Raw genomic sequence first — 12305 nt, 5'->3', positions numbered from 1 at the left:
TCCTCAGTTGCAGGAGTGGGGTCACTGTGCCATGGGGCTTCTGCCCTAGAGGTGGTACTGGCAGCTGGTGTAAGCTGAGGAAAACTCTACCCCATTTGGAAAGAGGAGCGGTCTTTGCAGCCAAGCCCTCCTCCAAACCGGGGGCCTGAATTCTCTGCCCGCCACTGGCAGGCACTGAGTCACTGCTGTGCCTCTCCTAGCACCTAGTCTGGGAGAGAGCTGCTCTGGAGGGATTCAAGGTCCGGGTGCCCACTGTAAACCGCTCTGATGTGGCTGGATCCCTCCCTCCCATGTTCATGTACACAACCATTACCTCCTCTGAGTTCCAAATCATCTTTATGATCATCAGAGAGACCCAATACCCATTAGGGTCTCTTGCCTCCCCCAGTCCCCAGCAACTGCTCATCTGTAGATTTAGCACTGTGGAGGCTCCCATAGTGGGACCATTCAGCATGTAGCCTCTACTGAGCAAACTGCTTTTTAGACTTGTCTATGTTCTGGCATTATCAGAATCTCATTCCTTGCTGTAACTAAACAGTCTTCCATTATGTGGAGTCTCGTTTTGCTAGCCCATTCACTGGTTTAAATGGCCGTCTCTGAGCTGTGCCTACCCTTGGCTATTGAGAAGCGTGCCACTCTGAACTTGTACCAGTGTCTATTTCAATACCATTTTCAATTCCTTTGGTATTGTCATAGTTAGCTTCAACTGTCACTTTGACACAGCCCAGAGTCCCCTGGGAAGAGGGAACTTCAATTGAGGAATTGCCTAGGTCAGATTAGTTTTCTTCCTTCCTTTTTTTCCTTCCTTTCTTTCTTCCTTCCTTTCTTTTTTTATTTTTGTTTTTTGTTGTTTTGTTTTGTTTTGAGACAGGGTTTCTCCGCATAGTCCTGGAGTTTGCTCTGTAGACCAGGCTGGCCTTGAACTCATAAATCCACAAACCTCTGTCCTCCGAGTGCTGTGTGTGCCTCCATGTCCTGGCTGAGATAATTGCTTAATTGCTAATTGATGTGGGCAGTGCCATCCTTAGGCAGGAGGACCTGGGCTGAGCAAGCCAGAGGCTCCTGCATTGTGCAAGCAGCATTTTCCCGTTGGTTTCTGCTTCAGCCTTGGCTTCCTTCTTGAATGGTCTATAACCTGTTAGATGAAATAAGCCCTTTCTTCCCCCAAGTTGTTGTTGGCCATGCTGTTTATCACAGCAACAGGAAGTGAACTAGAACAGGTAGAAAGGTGCACACTCGGAGCTGAATTGGACAGTTATGAGGTAGTTCTGTATTTAACGGCAAGGGACCACCATTTTGTTCCCCTGCATTGGCTGCACCATCTCACCTTCTAACCAGCAAAACATTAGGATTCCAGTTTCTACATGGGATTACTATGCTGATTTGCTTTGTTAAGAACGTTGCTGGGCAAATGTAATGGCACTTGCAGCCAAGCCTAACAACCTGAGTTCAATCCCCAGGACCCACATGGGAGAGAACTGACCCCCAAAAGTTGTCCTCTGACCTCCACACATGTGCCCCTCCAAAATAAACAAAAGTAACTTTAAGAACAAGAAATTTACTTTAAATAATGTGGTTTCCTATTGAATATGCAGTGTCTTGGTCTGTATTTATTTTTAGAAGCATAAATGACTGTACATTTTACATCTATGGCCATAATGCAATTGATCATTATATTTCCACAGTGTATTAATTGCTACAGAACAGTGAGAAAAGGTTCTGATTTCAGAAATATACAGTTTGAGGGGGAAAAACTAAAACTTTTTTGCTTTAGATGCAAATAATCAATTGTTTTCATTTATCTATAGAATAGTTTATGAATAATTTTCTACATGATGATATGATAGTGCGCTTTTTATTGACAACTTCATATATGAATATAATATTTTCTACCCCCATTCCCTTCTCTCACTCCCCCGCCACTTTTCCCTCCAAACTTCATGTCCTCCTCCTTTTAAAAACTCTCTGAATCCGCTTAGCCCTGTGTGGGTATAGGACCATCTACTGCAGTGTGAGGAGCTTTTGGGGACCACATCCCTGAAGAAGACTTACTCTCCCTCCCCCTGCAGCGTCAGTTAGGCGTGGGATTTCATGAGCCCCTCCCTCGCCCATGCTGGGATTTTGGCTGGCTTCATCTTGGCTGCACATCTCTTGCATGCCATGCCAGCCACTGCGAGTCGTGTGTGCAAGGGCCCTGTCATGTCACTGCAGATGTCCACTGCCTCTGGCTCTTGCCTTTGCCCTCTCCCCCAGGGTTATCTCTGAGCCTTCGGGGATGGGGAGTGATGTAGCCATTCACTTAGAGCTGTACAGAGCTGAGAATCCCACAGCCTCTGGTTGACCGGTTATAGGTCTCCGGATTAATCTCTATCTGCGCACAAAGAAGCTTCCTTGATGAGGGTCTGAGATGCACAGACTCTGATTCAGGACTGGTCCACATCCTGGATCTGCACTTTGCACAGTGGCTCCTGGGAAATTCATATTTATTTTTAAGGAACTGCCGTATGTCCCTTACTTCATATCTCATTTTATCCTCTGAGAATCCCTTGAAGGAAGTAGGGTTACCCACTTCTTCTAGACCATCTGAAGGCACACAACCGATAGCTGACCAAACCAGGGTTCCAGACTGCTGTCAGACGCCAAATAGGCCCATTCCAGTGCCCCTCACAGGCTTGTATCCTATCACTATTTTTAATAGAAATTTATTTTATTTTGTGTGTGAATGTTTATCTACATGTGTGGATGTATACATGCATACCTGGTTCACCCAGAGGTCAGAAGAGAATATCAGATCCCCTAAACTGGAGGTACAGCTGGCTGTGAACCATCATGCAGGTGCTGGGAACCAAACCCAAGTCCCTTGCAAGAGAAGCAAGTGCTCTTAACCACTGAGGCATCTCTCCAGCTCCACCCAGTTTTTTAGGTGCTAGTATTTGAACCCAAGGTCTTTGTATATGCTGGGCAAGTACTGAGCCACTTAGCTGCATCCCAGCCCCCATTCTTCTTTGGCAAATCTTACCCATGTGCGTTCTCACCACTTGAGGAACTCTCTTCTTTCTTTAACATTCCTTTCCCTGTTAAAATATAATCCTTCTTTGTGCCCCTGTGGCTGTCTGCCAGATCCTTGGCTCCCTCTATCCCTTGTCCTGACTCCCTTCAGTCTTAAAGGGGTCTTGGTGGTGGCTGACCTCTGTAATCCCTCCACTGTGGAGGCCAGACTACATAGTGAGTTCCAAGCCAACCGAGGCTTGTGTGTATATATCCTTTCTCCGTGTATATATTTCATTCTTTTATGTGTGCACCCATATACATGCACAGTGCGGGTAGAGGTCGGAGGCCAGCTCAGGGGAGTGGGTTCTCTCCTTCCCAGGTGGAGAGCAAGTCATTAGTCCTGGCAGCGATGCCTTTTACCAGTGCTAAGCGGTTTCACCTGTCTCCGTAATTCCCTTTTCCTCGCTTGCACAGGATGTAAGGCTCCCCAGTCTCACTACAGCAAATGCCCAGCATAATTGCTTGAGGGTGAGGCCAGGTGTCTCGGGACCACCGGCAGAAATCCTGAGACCACTCAAGGCAGGAATGTCTCAAGCTGCGGATGTGCAGGGACTTCCCAGCTGTCCAAGGGTCAGGCCCTGGGGCTAGGTGCCCACTAGGATTCAGATCCTATGCCATTCACTCACGCCTGTAGTCCTGGGCCAGCCCTTAATTTTCTCTTCTGTAGAATGGGAATGGCAGTGTTGCCTGGCTCTTGGGTTGTTACCGGGGTTGAAGGGATGAAAGTGGAAATCCTGGTGAACCAACCACACCTGGCACAGTGCAGCAGATAAGGGAGGTGCACTGTTGCTGCCTTGTTCTGCTATGGAAGCCATTGGAATGGAAATTTGAGAGGAAAAAAGACCCTAGAGGGCAAAGGGAATTGATGCCACTTCTCTGGCAGCCTAGTAAGGTGCGTCCATGGAGGATGATGGCCTGTGACTGGAGATATGCCAGCGTGAGCCACACAGTTTATACCCCCTGCCAACATACAGTTCTCAGGCGGGATGCCCAAGTTGGGGTCTGGGTAGAGGACGGAGAAGAGTGTGTATGCGGGGGTGGGAGTGGGTAAGGGTAGTCTCTGCTACCTTTGGGTGTCAAGAATGTCAAGCCTCACCGGGTGGCGGTGGCACGTGCCTATAATCTCAGCACTTGGGAGGCAGAGGCAGGTGGGTCTCTGAGTTCAAGGCCGGCCTGGTTCTACAAGAGCTAGTTCCAGGACAGCTAGGACTGTTACACAGAGAAACCCTGTCTCAAAAAACAAAAACAAACAAACAAGAATCTTGCTTTTAATAAAGCTGGCCAGTGATAGCACAGGCCTTTAATCCCAGCACTAGGGAGGCAGAGGTAGGTGGATCTCTTGAGTTTGAGGCCAGCCTGATTTACAGAGTGAGTTCTAGGACAGCCAGGGCTGTCTCAGAAAAGCAAACCTCCCCAAAAAAATGGAATTTAAAAAAAGTCTAGCCTCATTCCTGGGCATTGTACAGCATCCACTCTGAGACAGATGCCTCATGGTGAGAGGAGCCTGGCAGGCAGACAATGTGCTGTCCCTCCCTAAGTAAGGCACTGCAGCTCTCCCAGCATCCCGCACCCGTCCCCATCTGTTCTGTCCACTGGCACCATTCACAAAGAGTGAATGGCAGCATGCAGACTGCCAAACACATTACCATCGATGCCCATTACCTGCATATTCTTTGCCCCAGGAGGAGATTAAGGACCATCTGTGTTAAGGCCAAGTTCTTTGAGAGTAAAGGCCACGTGTTATATAGGAACTTACTTTGTACAGTTCCATCAATATTGAGTAATATGCTTTGATAGCCCAGCTTGGCTGTAGGCATCACTCCCCAGGAGGAAAATCTACCTAAATTCAGATCTGGCATTTATCATGTGCCTATGGGATGCCATCCAGGAAACCCTCCTATGGAACTTGAGAGTAGGCATGAGTACACCCATTATACAGGCAGAGACACAGAGGCTCCGGAAAACCAGAGAGACTGCAGGGGGTGACAGGCGCAGGAGGAGACAGACCTCGGGATGGACGGCTTTGGGAGGACATGGTTTGGAGAGTCCCGAGGCACACACACCTTCTGGGAGGGTGAGGGGACATAAAGGGACACCCAAAGCCTGGAGGAAAGCCCTTACTTCAGAAGATTGTCCTCTTGGCATCCTTAGGGGACCCTAAAAGGAGCCCCTCCGTGCCTCCTGAGTTTGCCAGCGCTGTTGTCAAGCGGTGTTCTCCAGTAACTTCTGCCTGTAGTTAGCTCTGTCTGTTTCCAGCATGTGTGAAAAGGCTGTTTTCTTTTGTTTAATCCCGTCTACAACATGGCATTCCCCTCTCCCCTCCCTCACCCTGTGATCTGATCCAGCTTGCTTCTGTTGTGTAATGATAAGGGACTCAGCTGCCAAGAGTAGCCTGGGGTAGGTGGGCTCCAGGCCTGCCCACAGATCTATCTCAAATTCAGTATCTTCCCTGCCCTTTCCCTCTGATCCCCTGCCTCAGCTTTTCTCAGATCTCTCCCCTGTTTGTCTGAGTTTGTACCACACTGACACACTCAGGAAGCCTGCCTGCCTGCCTGCCTGCCTGCCTGCCTGCCTGCCTAGTGGGGAGAGGAGGGGCTCTTGCCTTCCTTCCTGCACATTCTCTTCCTTCTCAGGTCTTCCAGACTCCTGGCCTCTAGTGGCCTCTGAGTTACCTCTGGGTCTTTAGACTTCAAGGACCTGCCCAGTAGGGTGGATGGGTGTGCTCTCTTTCCTCAGTTCTGGGAGAGTGGGAGAGATCAAGTGTTCCCACCGTCATGAGTCAGAGGAGATTGCTGATACCCTTGGAGAGCAGGAAGGTAACAAAAGGGCTGTGAACAGGGCTAGTGATCCATGCAGCTGTGTTAGTGAAAACAGGGTATGAGGCTGGAAGGCATGGGCCTACAAGTGGGCTTTCATAGCTCCGAAGGAGACGCATGGTCAGACAAGAGCCTAAGTAAGAGATCGAATCCAGAGAGACAGCTGAGCCCTTCTCTGGCCTCAGGGCCAGAGGGTCTGTCTTTTCATAGTGGTGTGTCCCCAAGTTACTTGCTAGAACACCCTGCTCCAAAGGCAAAGTAGACGTGCCTAGACTTCATTTCAGAGAGAAAGCTCTTCATAAGGGTAAAGCTGGCCTGCGCTGTGGGGCCTGCTGTAGAAACTTAGGCTCTTCCTTCATCCTGCATCTGTTGTCCAGGTGGAGAAGCCACACCCAAGGGTGGCCGGGGCTACACTGACAACCCTGCTGAGCTCCCTCCCGTGTCTCACAATTGGTTCTCCTCCCCAGGGTGACAAGGGAGATCTTGTGGCCCTGAGCCTCCCCTCTGGCCCTGGCCATGGTGACACTGATGGCCCCATCAGTCTGGACGTGCCAGATGGAGCGCCCGACCCCCAGCGGACTAAAGCTGCCATTGACCACCTGCACCAGAAGATCCTGAAGATCACCGAGCAGATCAAGATCGAGCAGGAGGCGCGGGATGATAACGTGGCGGAGTACCTGAAGCTGGCCAACAATGCGGACAAGCAGCAGGTTTCGCGCATCAAGCAGGTGTTTGAGAAGAAGAATCAAAAGTCGGCCCAGACCATCGCCCAGCTGCACAAGAAACTGGAGCACTACCGCCGGCGTCTGAAGGAGATAGAGCAGAATGGGCCCTCGCGACAGCCCAAAGATGTGCTGCGCGATATGCAGCAAGGGCTGAAGGATGTGGGCGCCAACATGCGTGCCGGCATCAGTGGCTTTGGGGGTGGCGTGGTGGAGGGTGTCAAAGGCAGTCTCTCTGGCCTCTCGCAAGCTACCCATACTGCAGTGGTGTCCAAGCCCCGGGAGTTCGCCAGCCTCATTCGCAACAAGTTCGGCAGTGCCGACAACATTGCCCACCTGAAGGACCCTATGGAAGATGGGCCCCCCGAAGAGGCAGCCCGGGCGCTGAGTGGCAGTGCCACGTTAGTCTCCAGCCCCAAGTACGGCAGTGACGATGAGTGTTCCAGCGCCAGTGCCAGCTCTGCTGGGGCGGGCAGCAACTCTGGGGCTGGGCCGGGAGGTGCACTGGGGAGCCCTAGATCCAATACTCTTTATGGTGCCCCTGGAAATCTGGACACTCTGCTGGAGGAGCTGCGGGACATCAAGCAGGGCCAGTCACACTTGGAGGACTCCATGGAGGACTTGAAGACTCAGCTGCAGAGGGACTACACCTACATGACCCAGTGCCTGCAAGAAGAGCGCTACAGGTGGGTACCTCTTGGCTTCCCAGCTGCGGGTGGGCCCAGTGGGAAAGGAAGGAAGCTGTTCTGAGCTTTGGAGGCCACTAGAGAAGCATCCAGAAGGGTCTTGCCATGCCGGGAGGAACCCCTGAGGAGCTTTCTCCAGACTGGAACAGGGGTCACTAGATCTCTGGAACAAAGGTTCTGCCGGTCTCAGGATACTTTAGGTCAGTGGTTCTCAATGTTCCTCACACTGTGATCCTTTAGTACAGTTCCTCATGTTGTGGTGACCCCAACCGTAACATTATTTTCATTGCTTCTTCATAACTTTAATTTTTCTACTGTTACAAATTATTGTAACAGTAAATTATTATTATTGTAAAGTAAATAACTAATATGCAGAATATCTGATATGTAACACCCGTGAAAGGGTCGTTCGACCCCCAAGTTGAGCATCACTGCTTTGGGGTGTTATGCGCTTAACTCACACAAGGGAGACTAAGACGAGAGCCAGCATCAGGTGTGATCTTCTGGAGACTCTGGTTCAGAAAGAACCTTGGAGGCAGCTACCTGGGTTCAAATCCCAGATCTTCCTTATATTGGAGTAACTTAACTGAGCAGCTCACACTCTACACTGTTTGCCTGTCTGTGAAGTGAGGGTAATGCTGACCTGACCTTAGGGAGTGGTCATAAAGAGAGAATGAGTCTGCTAGGTGTGATGGCACATGCCCTTAATCCCAGCACCTAGGAAGCAGAGGCAGTCAGATCTCTGTGAGTTCTAGGCCAGCCAGAGCTACATTGTATACATTGTAATACTGTTAAAAAACAAACAAACAAAAAAAAAACTGAGTGAGTCAACCTGTAAATGTGAAGTGGAGATAGATGGACAGTTGGAATGCCTAGGGGGTTCCCGAGGTCAAGAATGGGCTGGAGTTTGATCCTTTCCCTGCCTCCCTCCCTCTCTCTCAGGGATTTGGGGGACCTTTTTCCTTAGCACTTCTTCTTTCTAGATGACGGCTTGTAAAACTGAGGGGAACCCCATCTAAAGCCAGCCACCCTCACTCTATAGCCATCTTTGGATACTTGGTGCTTTTCAGAGCAGGGATCACATTCTCTATACTTCTGGGTCCCTGCTACCCACAAAGCATCTTAGAGTTTAGAGCTGGGTTAGAGTCACTCAGTCCTTAACTCCCCATCATGAGCCATGAGATCCCAGACAGGTTCTCATTCTCCCCACCTGTCGATACTGTCTGGTGAGGCTGCAGTGCTGGGCCATGCTTACCACAGGGCTGGCACAGAAAAGAACAATGCTCTCAACCAGGTTAAGATGAGGGCAGGACTGGACACATGGTGGGCTGAGTGTCACTACCGACAGTGGTTTGTAAGAAGTACTGTCACCTCCTTTTTTCCTACCAGGTATGAGAGGCTGGAGGAGCAACTGAATGACCTGACTGAGCTCCACCAGAATGAGATGACCAACCTAAAGCAAGAGCTAGCCAGCATGGAGGAAAAGGTGGCCTACCAGTCCTACGAGAGGGCCCGAGACATCCAGGTATGGCCCAGGATATGTGGATAGAGCTGTAGACACAGGGTACAGGTGACAGCATTGGGGTGGACCTATCACATAAGGCAAGATGAACAGAGGTTTATCTATAGCATGGAGGAAAAAAAGGTGGCCTACCAGTCCTATGAGAGAGCCTGAGACATCCAGGTATGGCCCGGGCCTCTCTGGGGATGTCCTGATGTGTGGATAGAGCCGTAGGCCCAGGGTACAGGTGACAGCATTGGGGTGGACATATCACACAGGGCGTTTATCCATAAATGATGAGCAGAGGTTTATCCATAGGGCAGATAGGTACAGGATGCAGAAGAAGGCAGTGTTGCTGGGGTAGAGATAAGAACAAGGTAAGTCCTTGGCCAAGTGTATGCATTATGCAAAGGCAAACTGGTAGGCAAGGGCCACTTATGGTTGCCACATCTTTGGTATCAGATTTACAAATGAATTAATTGTTATTCCTGGGCATTTGCCTACCTCAATATGGAGCTGGAATCAATAAGCAAGACTTCCGCTTCCTTACATCCTCCTCAGACAGTCGTCAGTCAAGAGTTCTGTCCCCAGTTGTAGGTGTACCCTTCTTGGCCCTGAAGAGGGGCTCTGTTACCACCTTCTTGGTACAGTGGCATATTAGTGTATTCTTTGCTGTAGCGAATGTGTAAGGTTGAATAATCTGTAAAGAGAAAAGATCCACCCAGCTCTCCCCTCTGGAGACCCAAGAGGATGTCATCCTGTTTTTGGAGCTGGTAAAGACCGCATTGCTATAGCCTCCCAAAGACAGGGACTGTATAGGAGAGTCACACAGTGAGGCAGAAAGCCAGAGAGATTTAGGGGTCAGACTTTCTCTCATAGGCTCTAATTCTTTACATTACACACACACACACACACACACACACACACACACACACACACACACACACACAAAGGTTCTGCAACCCTAGCATTGCCATGACAGAAACCAATCTTCCAGCTCACAAACCCTTGGAGATCACACTTAAGCCCTATGGGGAAAAGAACAGGCAGGCTGGGTTCAGTCTAGAATCTCACCCACCCTGAGCTCCCTTACACCACCCTCTGTCCCCTGCAGGAGGCCGTGGAGTCCTGCCTGACCCGGGTCACCAAGCTGGAGCTGCAGCAGCAGCAGCAGCAGGTGGTGCAGTTAGAAGGTGTGGAGAACGCCAACGCACGCGCTCTGCTGGGCAAGTTCATCAATGTGATCCTGGCACTCATGGCCGTGCTGCTGGTGTTTGTGTCCACCATTGCCAACTTCATCACGCCCCTCATGAAGACTCGCCTACGTATCACCAGCACCGCCCTCCTGCTCCTCGTCCTCTTCCTCCTCTGGAAGCATTGGGACTCGCTCACCTACCTCCTGGAGCGTGTGCTGCTGCCCAGCTGAGCAGCTGCTATTCCGCCCTGTGCTCTCCGGGTTCCACTGGCCACACATCTCCAGGAGGGCCTGGGACTCCTGAGTCCCTTGGATTTTGTCACATGTCCTGTTTGGCCTCTTGCCCAAACTCCCCATTCGGCAGCTCCTGCCCCTTCTCTGCACTGCATCTGTTTGACACCATCTCTTTTAGCCTGAAGGTTGCTGGGGAGGTGTGGAGGGGTGTGTTGGGGGGGGGGGGTCGGGGCTGGAGGAAGTGGAGACACTCATGGCCAAATGGAGCAAGGGAGGACACCAGGGCTGCATTGTTTGAATTATTTAGTCATGTGGGACTTTTCTGGGCTGACCTAAGGATGTCCTAGGTCATGAAGGCCCCTAAGATACAAAACCGGTCTCAGTTTCCCTAGGAAAGAGCCAATCCTGGGGGTAGCCATAGTTTCCTCCCACAGAGATGGTCTGTCTGGATATAGCCAGTGGGAGGCTATGCTGACTGAGTCCAGGAAGGGGAGGGTCCCCAGCCTTGGGACCAGAGGGCAGGCTTGACACAGCCCCCTAGGAGCTCAGCCTGCCCTGCCCCTGCTCCTCTCCTCACTGAGCTGATTTGAGACTGGTTTCTGGAGGCTGGGTGAGGTGTGGCTTTGGATTTGTGTTTTCTCTGCCCATCTTTCTCCCTTCACTGGGTGTGCTGTTTTCTGAAAAACAGGCCCAAGCGCCCTGAGCCTCTAACCCAAACCTTTAGGCCTCTGGGATCAAGCTGAGTTCTATTTATTTATTTATTTATTGACTTATTTATTTGTTCCTACCTTTCCCTTGCTTCTGCCCAGCTGGGCTCCAGGGAGAGGACCTGCCCATTCTCCCTCTGCAGCCAGGGCTTATTCTTGGCTCACCACACTCCAGACCATATACCCTCTGATGTTTCTGGCTGTAAGAAGGGGTACATGGCCACCCAGCCCGCTCTCCCAAGCAGCCCCACCAGATGGGTAGGAGAATTATGGCCTCTTTTATATACCTATTTATTTTATACGTGTGTCTTTGTGGGGGAATAGGATGTTTGTTGATTTACTTCTTTAAGGCTCTGGAGTGTTGCGTACGATTCTGTACAGCCCAGCTTCCCGTGGGCCCTTCCAAGCACAGTGGAGATTTCTCGGGATGGGAGAGAAGAACCCATGAAGCAGGAGAAGCAGTGCCTGCCAGCTGTGGTGGACCTTCCTGAGAAATAAATATCCTCTACATTTTCCAACCATCCTGTCTGGTGTTGATTGGTTAAGCTGTCTCTCTGAAAATCACAGGTTCTCTTCCCCACACTCAAGCATTCCGGGTAGCACAGGCTGGACCTCATCTGTTGGCCTGAATTGTCTTCCTTCAGGAGACAACATCGAATGAGACATATCCACTCTCCAGCCTTGTTCTGAGCAACTTAAGTGAGGTGACTACCGTTCCATCCAGGCCCAGTTTTGCCAGAGCACTTCCCAGGAGGGATGTGGAGTTAGGACCAGTTGTGGCCACAAGAGGTCAGCAGAGTCCGTACTCCAAAACCTCTCTCAAGATGCAGTTCCAAACCAGCATCTATTGGAGCTAGCATGGCTTTGTCACTGTGGTCTGGCTGGGGCAGGGAGCACCTGCTTCCCAAGAGCTGTGGTGTGATCCTCCCCATGAAGGTCCAGGGCTTAGTATCTGCCCCCATGGTTGGAGCAATCAGTCCTTGCAGACCCAGAGTGCTTCCTGGCAGGAACTTAGTGGGTACTTACAATAGGACCTTTGAGGAGGATGCAACAAGGAGGGGCTGTGATTAAAAAGAACAAAAACAAACCAAACAAAAAACAGCTGAAAAAAAAAAAAAAACAGCTGAGAACCTTGGATCTTGGCCAAAACTTGTGCCCTGCCTCCTACCTACTCTGGGCCTCAGTTTCCCCATCAGTAAAGTAGGATGGATGTGGCCACTCTTCATGTCAAGGAGCCCTGGCATTCTGTAGTTCTGAGTTCCACAAGCCAAAATTGTAACTGTGTCTAGGGCTCCAAGGCCTGGAGAGGACGCAGTACTGGCACCGCAAGGGGGTGGCATTGCCAGTCTGACTTTGCCCTCTGTGTTAGATAGTTTTGCCAGACTGCTTTCCA

The 12305-nt window shown here is 50.6% G+C and overlaps 1 protein-coding gene across 2 annotated transcripts in view; it reads left to right on the top strand.

Annotated features, from left to right (window-relative positions):
* Tmcc2 (transmembrane and coiled-coil domain family 2) overlaps window positions 1-11425 on the top strand; it is a 38841-nt gene extending 27416 nt beyond the window's left edge. For both annotated transcript variants that reach the window (XM_041648689.1, XM_041648690.1), the window contains exons 3-5: window positions 6335-7275; window positions 8665-8800; window positions 9891-11425. In XM_041648689.1, the coding sequence (XP_041504623.1) occupies window positions 6335-7275; window positions 8665-8800; window positions 9891-10202 (1389 nt within the window). In that variant the 3' untranslated portion in view covers window positions 10203-11425. The remainder of the gene's footprint in view (window positions 1-6334; window positions 7276-8664; window positions 8801-9890) is intronic.
* Window positions 11426-12305: the final 880 nt, after the last annotated feature.

The sequence above is a fragment of the Microtus oregoni genome, unplaced genomic scaffold, assembly GCF_018167655.1.
Source record: "Microtus oregoni isolate MIOR12 unplaced genomic scaffold, Mior012 000003F_ref0000135, whole genome shotgun sequence".
Classification (NCBI taxonomy): Eukaryota; Metazoa; Chordata; class Mammalia; order Rodentia; family Cricetidae; genus Microtus; species Microtus oregoni.
This window is presented reverse-complemented; position numbering and strand designations above follow the sequence as displayed.